At 45.3% G+C, this 23221-nt stretch overlaps 1 protein-coding gene across 1 annotated transcript in view; it reads left to right on the top strand.

Moving 5' to 3' along the window:
* The first annotated feature begins 523 nt into the window (after positions 1 to 523).
* Slc7a8 (solute carrier family 7 member 8) overlaps positions 524 to 23221 on the top strand; it is a 59406-nt gene continuing 36708 nt past the window's right edge. Inside the window, exons 1-2 of the mRNA XM_059273634.1 lie at positions 524 to 1326; positions 22551 to 22755. Of these exons, the coding sequence (XP_059129617.1) occupies positions 1170 to 1326; positions 22551 to 22755 (362 nt within the window). The 5' untranslated portion in view covers positions 524 to 1169. The remainder of the gene's footprint in view (positions 1327 to 22550; positions 22756 to 23221) is intronic.

The following is a 23221-nucleotide window of genomic DNA, read 5'->3' on the forward strand; positions in this document are numbered from 1 at the left end:
ATGATTTTATTTACCTTTCGTGAGAATCCCTAAGAGAAACGCTTCAACCTTACATCCTTCCATACTGCCCCTACCAAAGCTCTCCCCCCGCACCCCAATTTCAGGAAACAGCTTGATGATGATATCCTTACAGCCTTCTCGACCTTATCCTCAAATGATCCACACCTCAACATTTTAGTACACGGGCCGGTTTATTTCTGAAGGCATTAAAAGCCTGCAAAACTGTGCCCTTATAGAACTCACAAATGCTGTGGGGGACCTGAGATGCAGCCTTGAGCAGTGACTTCTCCCTGCGGCCGACCCTGCCCTCGCTTCCACTAGAGGGAAAAAGAGATGCTTTAGATCATTTTTTTTCTCCGCGCTCTTTGACGGGGGGGTGGGGTGGGGGGCACTAATATTTAAATAGAAGAGGTGGAGAGGAGATGCGCCTGAGGATGGCGAGGAGCGGAGGCGGTGGGGGCGGAGCCTCGGTCCGCAAATAAACGCCGCTGCTAAAAGGGAAGCACATTCGCGAGCGCAGCAACCACTCAGCCGGCACCGAGCGATGGAGCGCTCTGCGGCGTGAGCCCCGGGAGCTCAGACCGGAGAAGGGCGAGCAGGGACAGCCACAGCAGGTGGAAATCAGATCCAGAGCCAACCGGGCGAGAAGGAAGTACCTGAGCGCGGCTTCTCCTCCACCCCTTCAGCTAACGAGAACTACTTTTACCCTCCTCGTAAAAGAGAGACTGGGGGAAGGTGAAGGCGAGCTGTGTTCTTAGGAAGGCTGCAGAGACTCCGGAGCAGGGCTAGCCGCCGCCCGGCACACCGAGCACAGCCATCCTTGGGCTTCTGAAGATAAACCCTTTCCGGAGCATTCCAGCTGGAGTCGCTGGTACCGTTCTATTTTTGTATTTAAATATATATATATGCTCTTCGTCTCCCTTTTAAAAACACGGCCGTTTTGGGTAGCAGGAGTGACACGTGTCGGTACAGAGTGGGAATATTTACAGCTCTCTCTCTCATTTGCTGTCACTTTCAGAGGGTAGGAGCGCTCTCTGTTTCTGAAACGGGCGTGTTATTTGGAAACTCTGTTTTTCTACCTATCTATACATTTCACACGCGCGAGCGTTTAGAAAGAGACAGCTCTTTTTAGCTTTTGGAGATCCGAACCCTAGGGGGAAAAAAAAAAGATGGAAAAGGGGGCTCGACAGCGAAACAACACCGCGAAGAACCACCCGGGTGAGAGCAGATCCGACACCAGCCCGGAGGCCGAGGCTGGCTCCGGAGGGGGCGGAGTAGCCCTGAAGAAAGAGATCGGATTGGTCAGCGCCTGTGGTATCATTGTAGGTGAGTCCAGGTCCCGTACGCCCCCAGCACCACCCCATCCCCTCCGGGGGTCCTCCTTGGGACTTTAACCCCTCCGTAGCCTCAAAAGCAGCTTGGCTTTGCCTGAGACCTGTGTTGTCAGCCACCTGCGCTGGCCAAGCCGCTGGTCACGAGCTATGGGAAAGTGATGTCTGTCATACATCCCCCCACCCCAGCCAAGCCAGGCAGAAGAGAACAAACAGAGTTCAGGAACCAGGTTGGCCCTGTGACCCAAGCACTGCCTGGGAATGTGTTAGAAGTGTAACAGATTCTTTCCGGCTGGTCCCTAGGCGGTTCTGATCCAGGCGATCCTGATTCAGGCTGAGACATGGATTTTTTTTTTTTTAAAACGAGCTTTAACGCAGCCACCCTCAGCAGGCTGTGGGCCCGCTTTTGGAGCGTATTTAATATCTTGCTGTCCTATGTGGTGAAGCTCTGCGGTGCGTGATACAAACAGCAGAAAGAGGAGTGATACTGCTCTGACTCTATAGGCTGGTCCATCCCATGTAGCACTTGTGAAACAGATGCGTCAGGGCTGGTCTTCCTGTCTCACAGATGAGGAAAATATGGAAGGGAGAACCGGCTGATTTGACCATGTTCTTCTCTAAATGGAGTTTGCCGTTCCTCTGGTAGCCCAGGGGGAGGCATCTGTACAGTTCACAGCCACCGAAGACCCTGTGAGGTTCTTAGAGGAATTGGGAGTGACTAGAGTGTAGGGTAGAGGAGGAATTGATGAGGGACATATGTGTTCTGGTACTGAAGCTCTTAAGGAGAGAAGCCTGGGCGATTCTGGGAGCTGAAGGGCACTTGTCCGAGGCATAGGCTTCCAGAGACAAACTCCGTGCCTACACAGTACACTCTTCTCTTTGTAAGGAAGCCCTGGAGGTGAGTGCTGGGCAGTGGCTGTCCCTGCCTTCCATCCCAGAGTCTGCTATCCTTTCAGAGGGCTTCTTCCCAGGGAAGTTCCTGTGTGAAGGTGCACTGTGTCTTGCTGCCCATGAACTAGTTTCTCTGGACGGCACAGTGTTCCACGAATGGCATTTTGTTCCACGAGGGACGTTTTGGCACCAGAACGAGAGTGACACTGGAGAGCACCCTTGAAGTCAAATAAAATCAGTGCAGTATTTAGATAATCCTCTTCGTCTTTCCACCTCGACTTCAGTGACCAGGGTCTCTCCGATTCCCTTCCTAAACGGACTGTCATCTAATTACTCTACGCATTTGCAGTTATAAAAAACGATGCTGTGAGGGAACAATTCCACAAAATAGTCGGGTTTTTTTCCCTCGTTATGTTTTCTTTTACTTTACTTTCCTTTTTCTCAATTGTCCTGAAAAAAAAAAAGAAAAGAAAAGAAAAAGAACTCAACCTGGCACTCAATCTGTATAGCACATGCCAATTTAAGATCTAAAAATAGGCCTGAGCCCGTTACGTTTTTTCATCAGTTTGACTGATAGGATTAGCACTGCCCACCCCCGCTTGGGAAGTGTCTGATTCATGCACAGATGTTCACACACGCACATACAAACACACACACGCTCAAACTTCCAGACTCTGCTTTCTCACCCATCCCCCAATATACACAGATTTTCACGGATGGAAGGTATTTTCCTATATAATAAGGTTTGGTTTTTTTTTTTGGTGGGGGGGTTATTTGTGTTTGTTTTTTAAATATTTTCAAAGCCTGTTTTGTTTTGACAGGATTTCTCTGTGTAACAGCTCTGGCTGTTCAGGAACTCTCTCTGTAGACCAGGCTGGCCTCGAACTCACAGAGGTCCGCCTGCCTCTGCCTCCCAAGTGCTGGGATTAAAGGCGTGCGCCACCACCGCCTGACTCTTTTTTTTTTTTTTTTTTTTTTTTTTTTTAGTATTTTTTTTCTAATGAGCATGCTCAGGTACAGTAAGTACAGTTTCAGGGTGGATGTTACTACTGATGTGTCCACAGCCTAATGGGTGACGCTTCAGTGAGGGAGAAAGAGCTCCCCGTGGTGACAGTACAATCAGAAGAATGGCAGGTCCGGCCCAAACACTCTAGTGGTTTTAGGGAAATCAGGATATTTTTCCGGAATGTTAGAATCATTTCACTTTCACTCGAGATAAGCTGAGAAAGAGCTTTGTTCTCAAGGGTGACATGGGACAAAATCTTTTCTACATCCCCCAAGTGAGGAGAAGGTGGCCTGTCCTCTTCTGGATGGGTTTCCAAGTGGACGAGAACAACTCAGTTGTTTTCAAGGCCAAGTGTAAATATTAGAGATTATATTTTCCATTCCATGTCATCCAGTGCTCAATATGAACACCGGTGGAAGAAAGATAAAGAAATCTGAAAAGACACAGAAGGGCTAGGGAGATGGCTCAGTGGTTAAGAGCACCTGTTGCTCTTCCAAGAGGGACCCAAGTTCAGTTCCTAGCACCCACATGGTGGCTCACAACCATCTGTACCTCCAGTTCCAGGACATCTGACACCCCTTTCTGACTCCCTTCGGCATCATGAAAGCAAGCCAAACTTACACACACAAACCAGGGGTTTTTGTTTTGTTTTCTTTTTGAGAATACATTCTGCTTTTGCAGAGGACTCAAGTTTGTTCCCTGCAGTCACCTTGGGCGTCTCACAATCACCTGTAACCCCAGTTCCAAGGGATCCAGCATCCTCTTCTAGCATCTAAGGACAACAGGCGTGCATGTAGTACATATACATTTATGCATGCATAATTTATTATATCTTTTTAATTTATTATTTATTTTGTGTAGATAGATGTTTTGCTTGCATGTATGTCTATGTATCACACATGTGTGGTGTCTCTGGAGGCCAGAAGAGGGGGTTGGATCCCCTGGGGACTGGAGTTACTCATAGTTGTGAGCCACCATGTGATACTGAGAATTGAACCCAGGTCTTCTGGAAAAGCAGCCAATGTTCTTAACCCCTAAGCCATCTCTCTAGTCTCAAAATAAATCTCTAAAATAAAAAAAAAAAAAAAAAAGTAATAACCAGGCGATGGAGCATACAACTTTAACACCACACTCAGGAGGCGGAGGCAGGAAGATATCTGTGAGTTTGAGGCCAGCCTGGCCCACAGAGCAAGTTCCGGGACAGCCAGGGCTACACAGAGAAACCCTGTATCAAAAAACAAAACAAAACAAAACAAAAAAAAGAAATTTCCTAAGTGAATTCGATTTTGTGTGGGAATGTAGTGCTTGCCCTGAATCTATTTGTTTCATGTCCTGCTGGTTTAAAGGAATAAGTTAAAATATGTTTCATATAAGCTAATAAAATTTTATCCCTAGTCATCACGGCAGTTATGACTAGAAGTAACAAATGGCAGTTATGATGGGATGTAAGAGGAAGCAATAGAGATGCATGCTCTCAAGTTATTTATGGTCAAATCAGGATGATGAGATCCATGTCCATTAAACAGGGAACATGGACAGTTAACAGTGTGGTACAGTTGTGCAGCAACTGGGGTAGAGATAGGTGAATGGTGGGCGGCACAAGAGGAGAGAGGGTCTCAGCAACAACCCATTTAAGAAGCCTCTTGGAGGATGTGGGGGAAGAAGAAGTAGTGAAGGCCGTTCTTGGAGATTTTGTAAATAAAGGAATTTTGATACAGATGTTGTTTCCTTGAGCAAAAATTTCGACTTAGAGGTGCAGCTTAACTGTAGACCATATGCTTGGTGTGTTTTCCCAGACTCCGGAGTCAGTTGGAAGGAAGAAGGACAGAAAGGAGGGAGACATTTCGTGTAATGGCTTAGCCTGTGACCCCATCCCTCGGGAAGCTGAGGAAGGATTGTTGAGAGTTTGGGGCTCAGAGGGGAGGGGAGGAGAGAAGTCCTACATGTCTCTGAATCCCCAGTGCAGCAGAGTGCCTAGGAAGGAACAATCTCTCTGATGACTTGAAATTGACTTAGGAAGATAGCTGAAAGGAAACACTTCCAGGCTGTCTCAGTGGTGCATATTTGCTTAGTGTGCACAAGGCCCTCAGTTCACTCCCCAGTCCCTCAATCGAAAAGCATTTTTCTAAACTAGGCGTGGTAACATATGACAGTAATCTCAGCACTCCAGAGGTTAAGGAAAAAGGATCTTGAGTTCAAGGGTGGTCTAGCTATACATCAATATTCTACCTCAAAAAAAAAAAAAGTGAAGCCAGGCAGCGGTGGCACACGCCTTTAATCCCAGCACTTGGGAGGCAGAACCAGGCGGACCTCTGTGAGTTTGAGGCCAGCCTGGTCTACAGAGTGAGTTCCAGGACAGGCACCAAAACAACACAGAGAAACCCTGTCTCAAAAAACAAAACAAACAAACAAACAAACAAACAAAAAAGTGAACAATAGGCATTCACCTAAAGGACTGCTGGGAAAAATTGTTAAGCTAGGATTTATTTCATGAACCTGGATAATTGTTAATTTTCAGTGTTTCCTGTTCTTGCCAGTGGTGATGGTCCTAGGGATGGAATCTAGAGGCTCGTTAATGGCAAGGGCTCTAAACCTGAACTACGCATTACCATGGCCCTAACTGCCAGGCTATTGCCTTCAGGTATATATGCCTGGTCAGGGGGCCCTCTTCGTGGCAGATGCACTATGAATGTAAACTCCCCCTAAACCCAAAAAGATGTGAGAACAGAAAAGCTCATTTACTTGTGATACCAAGGTTCCGATTGATAGCCATTATTAAGTACATATTCCATGCCAGGCACTCATTATCTGCTTGTCCCTCATAATAACCTCCATGTGCCCAGCACACAGTGTCTTTTCTTACAGATAAGGAAAGGAAGGCTTAGTGGGATTAGAAGCAATTTGCCAAAGGTCATTACAACAAAAATTTTTGGAGACAAGATTCTAGCCTCAAACTCTTAAGCATTATTATCTATTCTTTCTATTTTCTCATTACATTTTGTATGTGTGTGTCTACTCCTCATGTGTGTGCAGGTTGGGAATGACTTGGGGAAGTCATTTCTCTAATTCTATGAGTCCTGGAGATTGAACTCAAGTCATCAGATCCCCCCCACAGAGCCCTCTCGCCAGCCCTTTTTCTATTATTGTACATTCAATGGGCATTTTCCTTGAAAATTTCAGCAGTAGTCCTTATTTTTATGGATAAAGCAATCGTTGCTGCACTCCTATTGAGGAAAGTTTTAGCGTAAGGGGAGCTGGGTGGCAGCTGAGGGTGCCTGGAGGGAGGGAGGCAATACCTGTGCTGCAGTTACAGAAACACCGAGGCTGCTCAGTCAGAGGCCGCTGGCCAACACAGGCCACGGTCTCATTAACTCCCTTGTAAACTATAGTCTTTCCTAGCAGCGTGAGAGGTAGGTCTACCAGCTAGGTAGCTTCATACCACTTGTACGTTCAGGTACTCAGCTGGAAAATGCTGGAAGTTGGGCCTAAAATCAAACAAGCCAGCAACAGAGCCTTTAAATAAAAGTGTGTTTGTAATGTTTCCAGCATACTGTGTGCTCATAAGGGATATTGGCTGCATGGCAATGCTGGATTTAGGTCTAGCTGCATCACTGACTCTCAACACGGTTTTAAAAAACAATTTTTTCTTTTACTTTTTAGTCACAGGTTCTTACTATGTAGCCGAGAGACTGTCTTTAAATTTGCCACATAGCTGATCTAACTCAAACAATACTTCTGACTTAGCCTCCCAAGTTCTGGGATTATAGGCATGTGCCACCACAACTAGCTAGTGTTCATTTGTTTGTTTGCTTACTTGTGTTTGGTGTGTGTGTTTGGTGGTAGTGGAAATGTGGTTTGTTTTAATTAGTTGGTTGGTTTATATATTTCTCTGTGTGTGTGTGTGTGTGTTTATATATATATCTTTGTGTAGGCATGAGCATGTGAGTGCCAGTGCCTACAGAGCCAGAAGAGGGTATCAGATCCCTTGGACCTGGAGTTACAGGCAGTTGTGAACCATCCAACATGGATTCTCGGAACAGAACTCAGGTCCTTTGAAAGAGCAATGTGCACCCTTAAACCACTGAAAGCCATCCCTCCAGCCTCTACTTTGTTTGAGGGTACAAAGTTCTGCTATGTATGCCTAGCTGACTTAGAACCCGCTAGGTAACCCAAGATAGCCCCAAACTTTAAGCATGTGCCACCATGCCAATCGTTTTTTGAGACAGGGTCTCTCTAACTCAGGATGGCCTTGTAACTCTCTATATAGCCCAGGCTAGCCTCAGACTAGTGGCAATCCTACTACTTCAGCCTCCCAAGTGCTGAGATTACAGTTGCAGAGCACACATCTGGCTTTTATTCGTTTGTTTGCTTGTTTTTGAAGTAGGATATGTAGTGCAGGTTGGCCTAGCATTCGACTTCCTTTCTCAGCCTGCTAAAGGCTGGGATTAAAGTTACGTGCCACCATAACCAGCCAAAACAAATTAGTATTTATTGAGCTCTTACTAAAGGCCAATTCCTGTGCTATAAGGTCTTTGCAGATATTATTTTATTTAATCCTGCCAACAATCTTATGGAAGTATATGTTATAGCTACTTTAACCATGGGAAAATAGAGTCGGGGAGGTAACTTGCTGAGGGCTGTGCCCCGGTAACTGAATGGTCTGAGTCCGGAGCCATTTAATAATCCAGAGGGCGGGGGAAAGTTGGCACATGTCAGGTGGGAGTGGAGTGGGTCGTGCAGGGGGACTGCATGGGGAGTGGAGACCAGGAGTGTGTGACACTGGGAACCTTTGCAAAATAGGGACATCTGAGCCAACTGTGTCGCCTCATTCCTGCCATCTCAGTACTCGGAAGGCTGAGGCAGGGGGATACCAAATTCAAGGCCAGCCTGAACTACATAGGTGAAACTGGGGGCAGAGGAGACAGAGAGAGAGAGTAAGAAAGAGTGTGTGTGTGTGTGTGTGTGTGTGTGTGTGTGTGTGTGTGTGTGTGTCTGTGTGTGTCTGTGTGTGTGTGTGTCTGTGTGTCTGTGTGTCTGTGTGTGTCTGTGTGTCTGTGTGTGTCTGTGTGTGTGTCTGTGGGGGGGAGCAGGTCTCCTGGACTACACCACTTTAGAAGAGTTTACTTTTTAGCCTCTAACATCACAGATCAGTGTCTGAACCATTTTTTGAATGTTGACTAGAGGGAAGGAGCCTGAAAATGTGTTTCTTAAGTTTATGTTCCACATTTAAAAAAAAAAAAAAAGCCATGGGAGTATTAGGATTTGGTTCATTCAGGATGAAAATATGTTAAAACTGTCATTGTTCTCAAAGAGAATCTGGGACAGAAGCCAGTTCAAAAATATTTCAAAACAAACACATCTTGGTGAGTAGGAAAAGGTATAGCCAACGGTCTAATAATAAGGAGCTTCTATCCAGTGAATGCATATTGCTCACCACGTACAGAGTGCCCGGTAAGAGCTTCCGGTCACCTTGCATAATTGGCACCAGTAGAGATATAAAAGTTATGTAGGTAAGTGACCAGCTGAAGGCAGAGATCGATTCCCACCCGAGCCCTTGAGCACTGCAGACATGCTCCCAGCTGGAGTACAAGATGCCTGGGACCAGGCATCCTGTTGCATGTTTCCTGCCTCCAGAAACTAGAGTGCTCAAGGGCAGTTTGTTTGAACTCACAACTATCTGGCTCACATATGTTCCCTCTAAGGGCAGAGTTATGCAGGATGAGTGGCTAGCAGGAAATACAGTCTAGGAAAGAAAAATCAGTACCCAGTAAAGACTTTTCCCCCCTTTGGTTTTTCGAGACAGGGTTTCTCTGTGTAGCTTTGTGCCTTTCCTGGAACTCACTCTGTAGCCCAGGCTGGCCTCGAACTCACAGAGATCCGCCCGCCTCTGCCTCCCGAGTGCTGGGATTAAAATCGTGCACCACCACAGCCCGGCCCCAGTAAAGATTTTTAAAAGTGCCTAAGCCAGGATTGATTGTGCACGCCTGGAATCCCAGCACTTGAGAGGTAGAAGCAGGAGGCTTGTTACCCTTCAAAGCCAGCCCGGTTCACGTCTATAGTAAATTTCAGAGTACTCAGGACTATTTAGCCAGACCCTGTCTCAAAACAGAAACAAAACACAAAGCAAACAAACAAACAAACAACACACTAAGTAGCAGGCCTAAGAGCCCATCTCATTTCAGCATTGGTGACACAGCAGAAATAAAACACTGAACAAATCAAATGGCTGCTTCGGGGAGGTGGCACCACACCCAGACCTCCCCTTGAGTCGGTTTACTGAAGTGGAGTGGAGGAGTGGGCTTCAGGACTGGGTCCTCTCAAGTTGCCAGGCTACCGAGGTTTTCTGCTTTCCTTGGAGAGCTAAGCCAGCAGTCTGTTCCCAAACCTACCCGCCCCCCGCCCCTACACACACACACACACACACACACACAAAAAAAAAAAGCATCAGGAATTTCTGTTGTTATTCTTCATGTTTTCTTGTTGCTACTGTGGGATGATGGGCAAGATCTCAAAATGCAGCCAGGAGCAAGCTGTTCCAGGAACAGATTCTGATCTACAGAAAACAAGGACCATTCAGGAGCCCCGAGGGGCTAGAAACTGCTCTCTTCTGATTCTCTCCCCCAGTTCCAGGGCTTGAACTCAGGACTGACTCCACCCTAGACAAGTGCTCTCCCACTGAACTGTATCCACTGGCTGGCTTCCTTCTCTAATTTCTAATTCCCTGCTCAGCATTTGGAGCAAGAAGAGCAATATCTTACTGGCCAACATGCCAACAGAGAACTGTCTCCACCACGCCCATCTCCCTGGACACCTGGGAACGGCAACATGCAGGCTGTAGCCTGGGGCTGCCAGACACAGATGGGGGCTGCTCAGGGTTTGAACAGTGATTGAACATATTAGGCCTTGTGCTGAGCACACGTGAACTTCATTTCTAAGAAGCAAAATAAAATAATCTCACAAGTCTATTCTGAGCTGGGCTATTTATAGAACAGATGAAGTTGGAGTTGAAAAGCTTTATCGATCACCCCATCCCTCATCCTTTGTCATGCTCACTGGTTTCCCCATTGGTTTGCTTTAAATATCCTCAGCATCGGCAGTGACGTCACTGCTGGGGAGAAGGTTTCATAGTGTGCCCGAAGCTGTATCAGATCTCAGGCAGAGCTGCACATCGTGAAAGCCGACGCTGCAGTTACAATGTGCGGTCCTCATCTGTATGTCTGGGAAGGTGTTCGCTTGCACATGGATGGAAGGCATACAAACGTTTCAGGTGCTTCTTTGGAGTACAGGTCTCGGGGCATGGTGAGCAAGAAATAATACAGGAACTTCAGGCCGCTTTAAGGAGGCATTTGGGAGCCAGGCGTGGCGGCACATACCTGTAATCCTAGCGCTTGGGAGGCTGAGCAGGAGGATTGCTGCAGGAGTAAAGCCAGCCTGGACTAATAGAGCAAGACCCTGTCTCAAAATTAAAATATTTTAAAGAAAGTTTTAAAAGTCTTTGGGCCCAGGCTCTGGAACTAGAAAGCTTAAACCAAAAACTTCCGTGATTCGGATGAGTGTGTTGAAGAGATCAAAGAACATTAGAGATCCGTCGGAAAAGGATAGGCTTTAGAAATAAGTCTTGAGTTTGCAAAATGCTTCTGTATGCATGATGTGTGTGTGTGTGTGTGTGTGTGTGTGTGTGTGTGTGTGTGTGTGTGTGACTCCGGGTGAGCACAAGTGCAGTCATGAGTGTGACTGGGCACGTGCGTGCCCCAGTACACGTGTGGAGGTCGGAGGACAGCCTTGGGTGTCAGTCTGCTTTTCGTCTTTTTCAGCGGGGTCTCTCTGTTGTTCGCCATCGCGTATACCAGGCTCGCTGGCTCCTCGAACTTCTGGGGATTTCCTTGTCCCCACCTTCCATGGCAGCGCTATGATTACAGACTCGAGGCTTTACGTAGGTTCTGGGGATTTGAACCCAGGTCTTCATGTTTTCGTGGCTAGTATTTTCCCCACTAAGCCATCTCTTCCACCCCCGCGCACAATCTTTGTAACCTTTTTTTATACCTAAGGGGTGGGGACCATGAAACAGGGCCTCATCTATCCTACTTAATTCTGACTCTCCTGCCTCTGCATCCCCAAGGTTGGAATTACAGGTGGGTACTCCATGCCTGGTTTATGTGGAGACCAAACTTAAAAATGTGTGTTTGCCAGACAAGCACTCTACCAACTGAGCTACATCCTCAGCCCTTTTTTTTTCCCTTTTGGTAATTTTAATATGCTACTTGTTTATTTAGCTATACAGTGGAAGTTCCTTTCTTTTGTTTTGTTATTGTGCCTAGGCTACCTTGAACTTACTAAGTAGCCAGAGCTGGCCTTGAACTCCTGATCCTCCTACCTCTACTTCCCAAACGCTGGGTTTACGTGTGAGTGTGCCACCAAGCCTGGCTTAGCAGAGGTTCCTTGCAGACAGAGTACTAAAACAGACCTTCACTCTGGTCTACGTTCAGTGACAGGTTTTCCTCTTCCTTTGGGCTCATCTCCTACCACCCCACTTCAATTCTCCCTCCCAGCCCACATACCCCATTCACTAGTTCAGAAACATGCCTTTCACTAGTCTGGACCGGCTCGGCTCAGGCTCCAGCTGCTTAGCGTCCAGCCTTTCTTTCAGGGTTTTTGTTTTGTTTTTATGGATTTGAATGGCTTCCACAGAGGTGTGGGTGTGGGTGTCATTCTCTTTTCTTCATGCAGCTTTTCTTTTGCTTTACTTTTTCTTTTTCAAAGCAATCTTTTTTAAAAAAAAAAAAAAATGTGTGTATTGCCTACAGGTGGGTGCTGAGACCTGAACCTGGGTCTTTTGCAAGAACAAGTACTCTTAACTACTGAACCATCTCTCCAGTCCCATGCTTTTGGATTTTTGTTTGTTTTGAGTCTTGTTCTCTTTTTTTGTGTGTGTGTATGGGGGGGGGCGTTTGAGACAGGGTTTCTCTGTGTAATTTTGGTGCCTGTCCTGGATCTCGCTCTGTAGACCAGGCTGGCCTCGAACTCACAGAGATCCACCTGGCTCTGCCTCCTGAGTGCTGGGATTAAAGGCGTGTGTCAACACTGCCCAGGGAGTCTCGTTCTCTTTATGCCATGAAAGCTGGCCTGGAACTTGAGATCCTTCTGCCTCAGCTTTTCCTGGGTAGCCACCCATTCTAATATATCATTATAATCACACAAATACAATTTCCGTTCAGCCTGATGTGGTCAGCTCTATTTTTACCTGAATGTCTTCATTTGAGATAGCGTTTTACTATGTAGCCTTGGCTGGCCTGGAACTCACTGTGTGGATGAGATCTGCCTGCCTTTGCCCCTCTAGAACTGGAATTACAGGTGTGGGCCACCACACTTGGTCTCTTCATTCAATTCTCCCCCCTCTCTCCCAGGGGTGAGACAGGTTTTCTCTGTGTAGCTCTGACTGTCCTAGAACTCACTTTGTAAACCAGGCTAGTCTTCAACTGAGAGATCCACTTGCTTCTGCCTCCTGGATGCTGGGATTAAAGCATGTGACACCATGTCCAGGCTTCGTTCAGTTCTTGAGAGCAGAAATCTCACTTTCACAGTCCCACAGGTTTAGCATGTCATATGTTCTTAGAGTATTTACTAACTATTAGCAGTCAGTAAAAAAAAAAAAAAAAAAAAAATCAATGGGAGATTGAGAACTCTGTGGTAGGGCCTTGCCCAACATGCATAAAGCCATAGACTTGACCTCTACCACTGGAGAGAAATGATTTGATACTGCTGAGCTGTAGGTGGTAAGATAGCGGAGCATGGTGACACACACCTGTAATACCTTAAGGACTTAAGAAGTGGAGTCAGGCCAGGCACGGTGGCACACACATTTGATCCTAATACTTGGAAGGCAGAGGCAGGTGCACCTCTGTGAGTTTGAGGCCAGCCTGGTCTACGGAGTGAGTTCCAGGACAGCCAGGGCTACCTATTGAGACCCGGCCTCAAAGCAAACAACCAAAACCAATAACAAACAAAAAAGAAGTCGAGACGAGAGAATGGGAACTTATGTCCTTGGCCACAAATTGAGTTCAAGGCTTGGGTTACATAAGACTCTGTTCCAAAAAAATAGTTAAGATAAGGCTGGCAAGATACTCCAGTGGGGAAAGGTACCTGCCTGGAAGTCTGACAACCGAAGTTCAGTCCCCAAACTCACATGTTGGAAGGGGAGAAGCACCTCCTGAAAGTTGTCCTCTGACCTCCACATGTGCATCACAGCAAATGCACAGCTACATACATACACACAGAGGAAAGGTGGATAAATACATGCAATTTAAAACATTTCAATTGCTAAGCTAATAAATTGATCTTTTTTTCTTTTTTCTTTTCTTTTTTTTTTTTTTTTAAGCTCGAAGAAAGATGAGGGTTTTTCAACCTTGACGTTGTTGCCTCTTGGGCCAGATCTTTCTTTGTTATGAGAGAGTCTCTGGTCATTGTGGGATCCTTAGCAGCACTGTTGGCCATTATACCCTCAGTGTTAGGAGTGCCCTTACTCCAGTATGAAGACTAGAAGTGGTTCCACACATTACCAGTTGTCTCCAGAGGCAGGAGCAAAATTTTCCCTAGTGGAAACCCACCAAGGAAGGCAGAGATGTTGGATGCTGGAGAGAGTACGTGGGTCCCTGATAGGAACTGGTGTGAGCTAGGCTCTGTAGCCCCTGGGGCCACACTGCTTGTCTTTCAGTAACTGGTGGGTGGTGATCGGCTCCATCCATTTCATTAAAAGACCATGTATGAACAAGTACTTCCCAATTACCTTTCAAAGCAAGCATGTAGAGAGTGGGCGATCAATAAATACCACTTGAGATGCAATTACCTGCTGCCCGCCCCCCCTGCAGCCTCTGAAAATTATACCTGGACAAGCAGACAAATGAATCAGAGGATTCTTCATGATCTTGGCTGCGCAGTGCTGTTTGGTAGCCAAGCCTCCAAAGCTAGTCTACTGCATTCATCTCTGGCTGGACTCTGTCTCTACTGCTAAAATACTAGTCATTATTTTGTTTTAGCATTTCATGGATTAGAGAGTATTTTACATAGTTGTAAGCTGCTTTGATCCCCACAGCAGGGTCGGTGGGGCAAGAGCCATTACTCCCAGTGTGGACATAAAGGAAATGAATCTTAGAAAAGCTGGAGTCTCGTGGCCTGTGAGTGGTGAGGGCTGTGGCTCCTCTAACCCTGAGTCTGGTGTCCACTGTAGTAAGGAATCCAGACCAGCAGAGTCATAGATAGCATCTGCATCTCTAGTCTTCAGTATGCAACTGACCAGGGCTTGTGTTGGGGGTCTTGGCCTGCTCCCACCCCGACAGAAGCTGTCTACATTCCTGATGGAAAAGTGTGTACAGAGCTCACAGTGTGTGTGAGAGGACCAAAGCCTGAGCCTGCTTCCACACCATTCCCCAGGTCCTAAAGCGCTGATGTTCTCCTCCTCACCCATTGGAGAAGTACAAATCACATTCACTTCAGCTTTCTCTGTAATCATGGCAATGGCCTCCGCCTCTAATACCCTGCAGGAAGCTGTGGCTAGACTTGAAGACTAGCATGAGTAAGGTCTTTGGATCTAAGTCTGCTGGGCATCACACGTCTGTAATTTTTCTCCTTAGGAAATTCTTTGAGGGCTACAGCATTCTAGTGTGAACAAGCCTGGGTGTGAGTAATGCCATAATGGGGGTCACATGGGTGTTGGCACACGGGAGGGAAGTTAGTGATTATTCCCAGCAAATGTGGATATTCTCAGTTCTGGCAGATTTCCGATGAAAACTTGCCCACTGACACAACTTGGCCTCTCTTTTAATGAAACGGTTTGCATGGCTTTTCTTTGACAGAACAAGTCAAGCTAAGCCTCATTGTCCAGGCATCCTAAACTCCAGCTTTCACTGAAGATCTGGTGATGATTGCTGTGTTAACCAGCGTGGGTAGGAGCAGGATTAAGGCCCTGACCTCAGGCGTCTTGGCACAGTGTCCAGTCCATTTGTATTTGGCAAATTCAGAGAAAGTACTGTATTATCTATCCTATATTAGTGAGTCCAGAGTCTTATACCTAAACCACTTTCTATCATAATTTGTATTATCATCCTAAAAACTATCTTTTTAGACCTTAAAACATCTTTTTAGATAAACAACTTGTGCTTTTATGTTTCTCAACCTCATAAACTTTACATCTCTTATGTAAATTTCTCTTCTGAATTTGGTAACAAGGAAAACTATAACTATAACTACCTGGTCTTCAACCCCATCAAAGACCCAAGAAGGGTGTAATATTACCTGAGTAAACCGGAAGTACAGAGCGAGCAACTTCCAAAACTATAGCCACCCAAGGTTCCTCTGCAACATTGGGGCATCCATCATCAGCCTACAGGCCTAGAATATCTGACAGACTTTTCTGTGAAGAAGGAATTTTTTTTAAAGATTTATTTATTTATTATGTATACAGCACGTATGACTCCAGGCCAGAAGAGGGCACCAGATCTCATTACAGATGGTTGTGAGCCACCATGTGGTTGCTGGGAATTGAACTCAGGACCTCTGGAAGAGCAGTCAGTGCTCTTAACCTCTGAGCCATCTCTCCAGCCCAGAAGGAAAATTTTTAAGGACTGTCCTACCTTGTCTTGGCAAAGTTTGGCACTCACCTTCTTTTGTATCCTGCTTGTCCAATTTGGACAGCATACTGTCAGCAGTTGAGGCAAGGGTAGTTTCTTGCCCAAATGGCTAACTCTGCCACAATAAAAACAAACTCCATATGGAGATTCTTCAATGCCCATCATTCTTTTTTGAAGTGGATTGGTGCTATGAGGAGCAGACATGACTTACTGCCAAGAAAAGCCTTGTTATCAAAACATCTTAATGGCAATATTCTGTAGGTCTCTGAAGAGTTTGAAGACCATCTGTCTATTTAAAATATATCTCTATTTGACCTTGAAAACATACCTAACATGACTATAAGTTTGATTGTTATAGATGACCACTAATCTTTATTATCCTAAATAGCTTTCAAGGACTAAAACTTTACATTGTATTTTTAAATGAGCCGTATAGGTACAATATCTTAAAGAAGAGTAGAAATATATATACAGTAAAAAATAATCTTAAATTTGTATCAATATACAAAAATTCATACCAATGTAAAATATTTGAGACGAGTGGTTGTTCAAAAGTAGCCTCAAGAATCCACCCTTTTATCCCATTATTTCTATACTATGTCCTCCCTTTTTTTCCTTCAGAAAGAGATCCCTGAATCTAATCTCCTTTGTTTAACTTTTTTCTTGACCATTACCAATAACAACTTGTAACCAACCCCCTAAATGATAACAAGCATCCATAATCCATTGAATGACCAAAAATCATCAACCCCACCTCTTGGGAATGTGAGCATTGTGTTCTCTAGACTGCTTCCTGTTATCTGGGGGTGATGGCATCTTTAGGGGATCCTGAGAAAATTGAGATAATAGTCACATCCTGGGAGAGCTAACTGTATTATTTTTTGCTTAGTCTCTGTATGATGGGAAAGTGTAGAACTTATTTGAAGTCTTAGCTGGAGTAGTCTCAGTAGCTGGACCATCTCAGCTAGCAGCTTTGAAGTTGTTCTGGATACAGAATTTTTTTTTTTTTTTTGGTTTTTCGAGACAGGGTTTCTCTGTGTAGCTTTGCGCCTTTCCTGGGACTCACTTGGTAGTCCAGGCTGGCCTCGAACTCACAGAGATCCGCCTGCCTCTGCCTCCCGAGTGCTGGGATTAAAGGTGTGTGCCACCACCGCCCGGCTCTGGATACAGAATTTTGAGGAAACTAAACCAGAGGCATTTAGAGGCTGTATCACCTGGGCTACTTGTCTTTATTGGTATCTGGTCCTTTTTTTTCTGAAAACACAAACTTTTAAAGGTTTTATATATATATATATATAATATATATATATATAAACACAAGTATGGAATGTGTGGTGTATATAAGTCAGCTAAAGATGATTTTTTGTTTTGTGTTTGAGCAGGTAAAAGGCATCTGTCAACTTTATAAGTCCACTTGGACTGTATCACTAAACCTTTATCCATGCCATATGAAAGTATGATATGTAATAATAAGTCTGCAGCCAACAAGATTTATCATGTCTCTTCCAGTCTCAGAGCTGTTCCCATACAGAGGGATCAGCATATATGTCACCTGTCTTGTAGTTTTTTTGTTTGGTTGGTTTTTGGTTTTTGTTTTTTTCCCTTTATGTCTATAGCCAAGATTTTCAGGTCTTTCCCAGTCAAATCTGACCTTTATTAATTTTGAAGAGAACCATAACATTTTGTTTCCTGTGGAAACAAAGGCATAATCTCTCCCCCAATATAACATATTTTCTGACTTCCATTTTGAAGTTAAGACATTCTTAAAATATATAGGTTGGTTTAATTTAGTAGTTTCCATAATCCAATGTCTCTCAACAGCTATTTTTTTGTATATTATCATTTAAAAAATTCAAAATCAACAAAATACCATACAAGGATCCAGACACCCTGTGCATTTCCCATCTTTACATGGCTTATTCTTTTTATATTACTTTATTCTTTCTTTAAAGACTTTATTATTTTTAAACTATTTATTTTTTATGACTGTCTATATCTACTTTCATTTCTTTCTTTAGCATCTAAGCACATTTTTAATAATAAGCATATTATATCTGCTCAGAAGTTTTCCTGGTCTGGACCTGACTTTATGTGTGTCTGTAACCTTCTCTGACCACGTGAGCCAAAGCTTAACCTGCTAGGCCCTCTGCCACGAGCTTTGGGTCCGCCTAACCACCCCAGCTCTGGGAAGCTGCTGTGTCTGCGCTGTGGCAGACATTTCTGTCTAGTCTCCTGCAAGTGCTCTGTTGCTTAGCTGGGCCTCTTAAAAGAGCCACACCTCTGTATGCCATGAGCAATGGGCTCTGTGTACATGTCCCACATTAGGCACCATTGGAAACAAGTCTTTTTCTGTCCAACCAGTCAGCTCCCAAATAATGACACAGAGACTTCTTATTAATTATGAAAGCTTGGCCAGTACCTTAGACTTGCTCCTAACTAGCTCTTACAACTTAAACTAACCCATTTATCGTTACCTATCGTGTGGCGTTACCTCTCTTTTATCTTGTACCTCCTGTTTCCTCTCTGTGTCTTCTGCATGCCTAGATTCCTCTGCTTCTCCCTTTCTCTCCCCAGAAATCCCACCTAGACCTCCTGCCTAGCTATTGGCCATTCAGCTTATTATTACACCAATCACAGCAATATATCTTCACACAGTGTACAAATATCCCACAACACCTTTCTGGGTCTCTGTTTCTTCAACTGTAAAATGGGGATAATAATAAACAACTCCCTTGTGTCCTCCAAGAAATAATTAGTCCACAGACCCCTCAAAGATCAACTAGCGCTGTATTCTTCACATGTACTCTGACAGTGTCCCTCCCAGAGGCTGCAGAAGTACTCATGATCCTGGTTGATCCTCATGGCTGTTTGTTTGCCCCGAAACCTTAGTGGAACATTGACTCTTCATTCCTGAGCAGGCAGAGCTTTTAACAGGACACCCATCCACCCACCTTCCCACCGAAACTGCCATCCCCAGTTCCAGGAAATACCTGGCCATTTCCCCTTCCATTTTCACTACCGTAAGACCGAAGTCAAGCCTTGTTTTTCTCCCAGCATGGTTTTTCTCACCCTGGAGCTGGTCTCATAGGCTAAGTTCTGTTTCTTTCTTCTTAGGCGGCTGTGAAATGTCCTTTAGACCATTCTTTTGATAATGGGATAGGCAAGGAATTTACGGTCCTCTTTCAGCAACTCTGACTCTAGTTCTCTCCTTCCCCAGGGCTTCCTGTCTTCCAGGGAATAGCATGACATTTAGCTTTGGCTGGCCAAGAGTATTTTTGTTTTATTGTTTTGTTTTGAGACAGAGTTGAACACTGGAGTTCAAGAACTGGTCTCAGACTCAAGGCAATTCTCCTGTCTTGGCTTACGGAGTGCTGGGATTGTTACTGTGAACCAGCCACACTGCCCAGCTTAAAGGATCACTTGGCAGGATGACCATGCCCTGGGGCCTGGACTACTAGGTGAAGGTCTCTAAGTCTCCACTAAGACAGCAGTTCATAGAGAACATGGGTGACAAAGATGTCTTCTTGTCCTGTCAGAGGACTTCACATACCATGTAAAGAAGGGGGGGGGGAGATGTCTGTAAGCGCAGACCCCTTTGTCTGCCTCTTCTTGGCCTGATGTTTACATTTGAGCTTGATGTTGAGGGGCTGTTTTACCCCTTGGTTTTATTTCTGTATTTATCTCTGAAGGGAAACGTGTTGGAAAAGGAACGTGTTTCTATCTATGGCTTTGATTTTCTTTTTTTTTTTTTAATTTTGAAACAGGGTCTCACTTACAGCCCCGGCTGGCCTAGAATTTGCTACATAGACCAGGCTGGCCTTGAACTCACAGAGATATGCCTGCATCTGCCTCTTGAATGCTGGGATTAAAGATGTGTATGTGCTACCGCCGGGCGGTGGTGGAGCACGCCTTTAATCCCAGCACTCCAGAGGCAGAGCCAGGCGGATCTCTGTGAGTTCGAGGCCAGCCTGGACTACCAAGTGAGTTCTAGGAAAGGTGCAAAGCTGCACAGAGAAACCCTGTCTCAAAAAAAATAAAAATAAAAATAAAAATAAATAAATAAATAAATAAATAAATAAATAAACATTCATTTTAGTTTTATTTGGGCTTTTTTTTTTTTTTTTTTTTTGGTTTGGGGGTTTTGGTGTGTTTGTTTTTGTTTTGTTTTATTTTGGTGGGATTTTTTTTTTAATTTTACTATTTTGTCCAGGCTGACCTCAAACTCAAAATCCTGCCTCAGGGGCTGGAGAGATGGCTCAGCTGTTAATAGCACTGGCTGCTCTTCCAGAGGACCTGGATTCAATTCCCAGCACCCACATGGTGGCTCACAACTATCTGTAACTCTAGTTTCAGGGGATATGACACCCTTTTCTGACCTCTGTAGGCACCAGGCATGCATGTGGTCACAGACTTACATATAGGCAAAACAACTATACATGTTAAATATATATATGTACTGAGCACTTCACACTACATTTTTTTAGTTTGAAAAGTAACACCAGATTTGACATCTGAGAGGAATAGAGGGTTAGAATGTGAATATTCTTTTCTTCCCTTTAATTCATAACTGTATTCCTGGCCCTGATTGCAAATTGTATTTTGGGGACCAGGCATAGTGTTGCATACCTGTGAAGCAGAGACAGTTGGATTGGTGCAAATTCAAGGACAGCCTTGTTCACTAGTCTACATACCAGAGTTCCAGGTTAGCTAACTAATTGCATTGCACAACCTCATCTCAAAAGAAAATACAGTTGAATTTTGTCATGGAAGTGAATATCTCAGAACTTGAAAGCTGTCTCCTGGTGCTCTTTTCACTAATCCACTTCTGCATGCTCCAGGTTGGAGTCCTCTCAGAGAGAGGCCAGCATTGAATTGAGGTTGAGTTCTGGCTGTGTTTGGAAAGTGAAACCTAGAACTTTACACTTTGAAAAAAATTATTCACTGGGTGGTGGTGGCGCATGCCTTAATCCCAGCACTCAGGAGGCAAAGACAGGTAGATTTCTGGGAGTTCAAGGCTAGCTTGGTCTACAGAGCAAGTTCCAAGGACAACCTGGGCTACACAGAGAACCCATCTTGAAAAACAAAACAAGAAAGGAAGAAAAAAGTGTATTTTTTAAAGGTTTATTTTATTATTTTATGTGTAGGAGTGCGCACCACATTCATACTTAACGCCTTCAAAGATCAGAAGAGGGCTTCAGATATCCTGGAACTGGAGTTATAGGATATCTGCAAACCCCATGTAAGTGCAAGGAACTGAACCCAGGTCTTCTGCAGGAGCAATAAGCTCTCTTAACCACTGAGCCGACTCTCTAGCCCAGACTTTACACTTTTTATCTCCCTGATGGTTTTGAGGTGAGCTCTCCAGGGCTGCCTTTCTCACATAGATCTAGCTGGTCTTCTCTTCTTCCCTCAGGCATTGAGTAGGGAGCTGGGAAGGGCGAGAAGGGAGCTTTCAAAGGGACCTCATTTCCACCTTCAATGTAGGTATGAATGAAGTCAGTTTAGAAAGACCTGTGTCGGGGCTGTCCCTGCTCACCTCCTGCCCCGGCCAATGCGCATGACCCAGGAGCCCCTTTTCTATGCTGCTGGCCTCTCTCTGAGAGGACTCCAACCTGGAGCATGCAGAAGTGGATTAGTGAAAAGAGCACCAGATTAAGCAACAGGAGACAGCTTTCAAGATCCAATTTTACCCATCAGTAGCTGAGGAATTTAGAGAAAGCCACTTAACCCCACAGTCTCTTCATGTCTTGGTCAGTAAAGCAGAGAGAAATTCCTCTCCCTGGATTCTACAAGGTGGTTCTGAGGGTCATATGACACCATGGAGAGGGAGGCCTGTGGGACACAGTACTGCGACTTCGCACGTACTGCAAGGCCGGGTCTAGGCAACTGCGACTGTTTTATAGGTTTGTTTCATGTTCTCCAACAAGGGTGGGGCTGGGGAGTCCGTGCAGAAAGCAGCTTCCAGGGCTGTTATCTCCACTCATAAACGTTTTGTTTTGCTTTGAACCAAGGTCTCACTACATAGCTCAGGTTAGCCTGGAGCTCCTCATCCTCCTGCCTCAGCTTCCCAAGTGTTGGGGTTCCAAGTATGGGTCACTATACCCAGCCGATAGTCACAAAGTTGTCATAGCGTGTAGCCACAACCTGTCCGAAGGAATTTGCCCTTTGGCTCATTTTTGAAGCTTTCCAGTTGGCAGATGGTCTCTGAGCAGAGCATGTTTCCAGTCCTGTCTCTTTAGCCATGTCTAAGAGCCTGTCACCCTGGCTAGAACCTGTGTACCCAGTCAGAACCTTCCGAGACTCAGTATTTTCTACCGCAGTCGCGACTGTGTGGCCTCACGTAATTCACTCGCTTCTCTGAGACTTGTTTTCCTCCGCTCAAAATACGAGCAATGTTATCTGACTCCGTAGGATTTTTCGAGGGAATAAATGAGGCTTGTAAATTCCTGGTGAACACATGTCAGTTCTCTGCCCTTTACCCTACTCTAGGAAGAATTGTTCCTGGACATACCTGCCCAGAGATCGTGGAAGATCTTGGAGACGTTTTAGAACTAGATCAGAGTTGAGAGCCTAGTCAGATCATTGCTGGACGACATGCCCCCTCCCCCATCTCAATGACGCTTCAGAATCAGACCAGAGATGAGATGGCCCTGCAATGCTGACCGTCCTGACCTCACTGAGTCTTTGTGCCCTGTGCAGGGAACATCATCGGCTCTGGGATCTTTGTCTCACCAAAGGGTGTGCTGGAGAACGCTGGCTCTGTGGGTCTTGCTCTCATCGTCTGGATCGTGACAGGTGTCATCACAGCCGTAGGAGCCCTCTGCTACGCTGAACTGGGTGTCACCATCCCTAAATCTGGAGGTGATTACTCCTACGTCAAGGACATCTTCGGAGGACTGGCTGGGTGAGCAAATCTGGAGGCCTGAATGGCCCAACATGGACGTCCCACCTTTTGACATACCAATATGACGTTGTCATCTAAAAATGTATTTATGTCACACACACATAGCTGTCCTGGGATACATGTGGCCCACGGGCTGCTGGTTGGTGCCACTGGTAGAGGAAAAGGAGAAATCTGCGACAGGAGGGTCAGATCAAAAGAGGCCAAAGTCAGGAGTTTCTAGTCTCAGGTGTGTTGCCCATCATGGAACCAGCAGATGAGCCGTGTTACAGTTCTTATCATTGAACTAGATGGACAAGATTCTATAAACAAAGTAGATGGCAACACTGACCACAGAATTCTAGGGAAAGCAATCACACGAAGAAAGACCTGGACTGTGACACATGAGGGTGATCTCCTTAGCCAGAACATTTGTACCCAGTCAGAGCATCCTGAGATGAAGCTTCCCCCCTCCTCACATTGCTAAGGA

This window comes from Peromyscus eremicus, chromosome 9 (assembly GCF_949786415.1).
Source record: "Peromyscus eremicus chromosome 9, PerEre_H2_v1, whole genome shotgun sequence".
Classification (NCBI taxonomy): Eukaryota; Metazoa; Chordata; class Mammalia; order Rodentia; family Cricetidae; genus Peromyscus; species Peromyscus eremicus.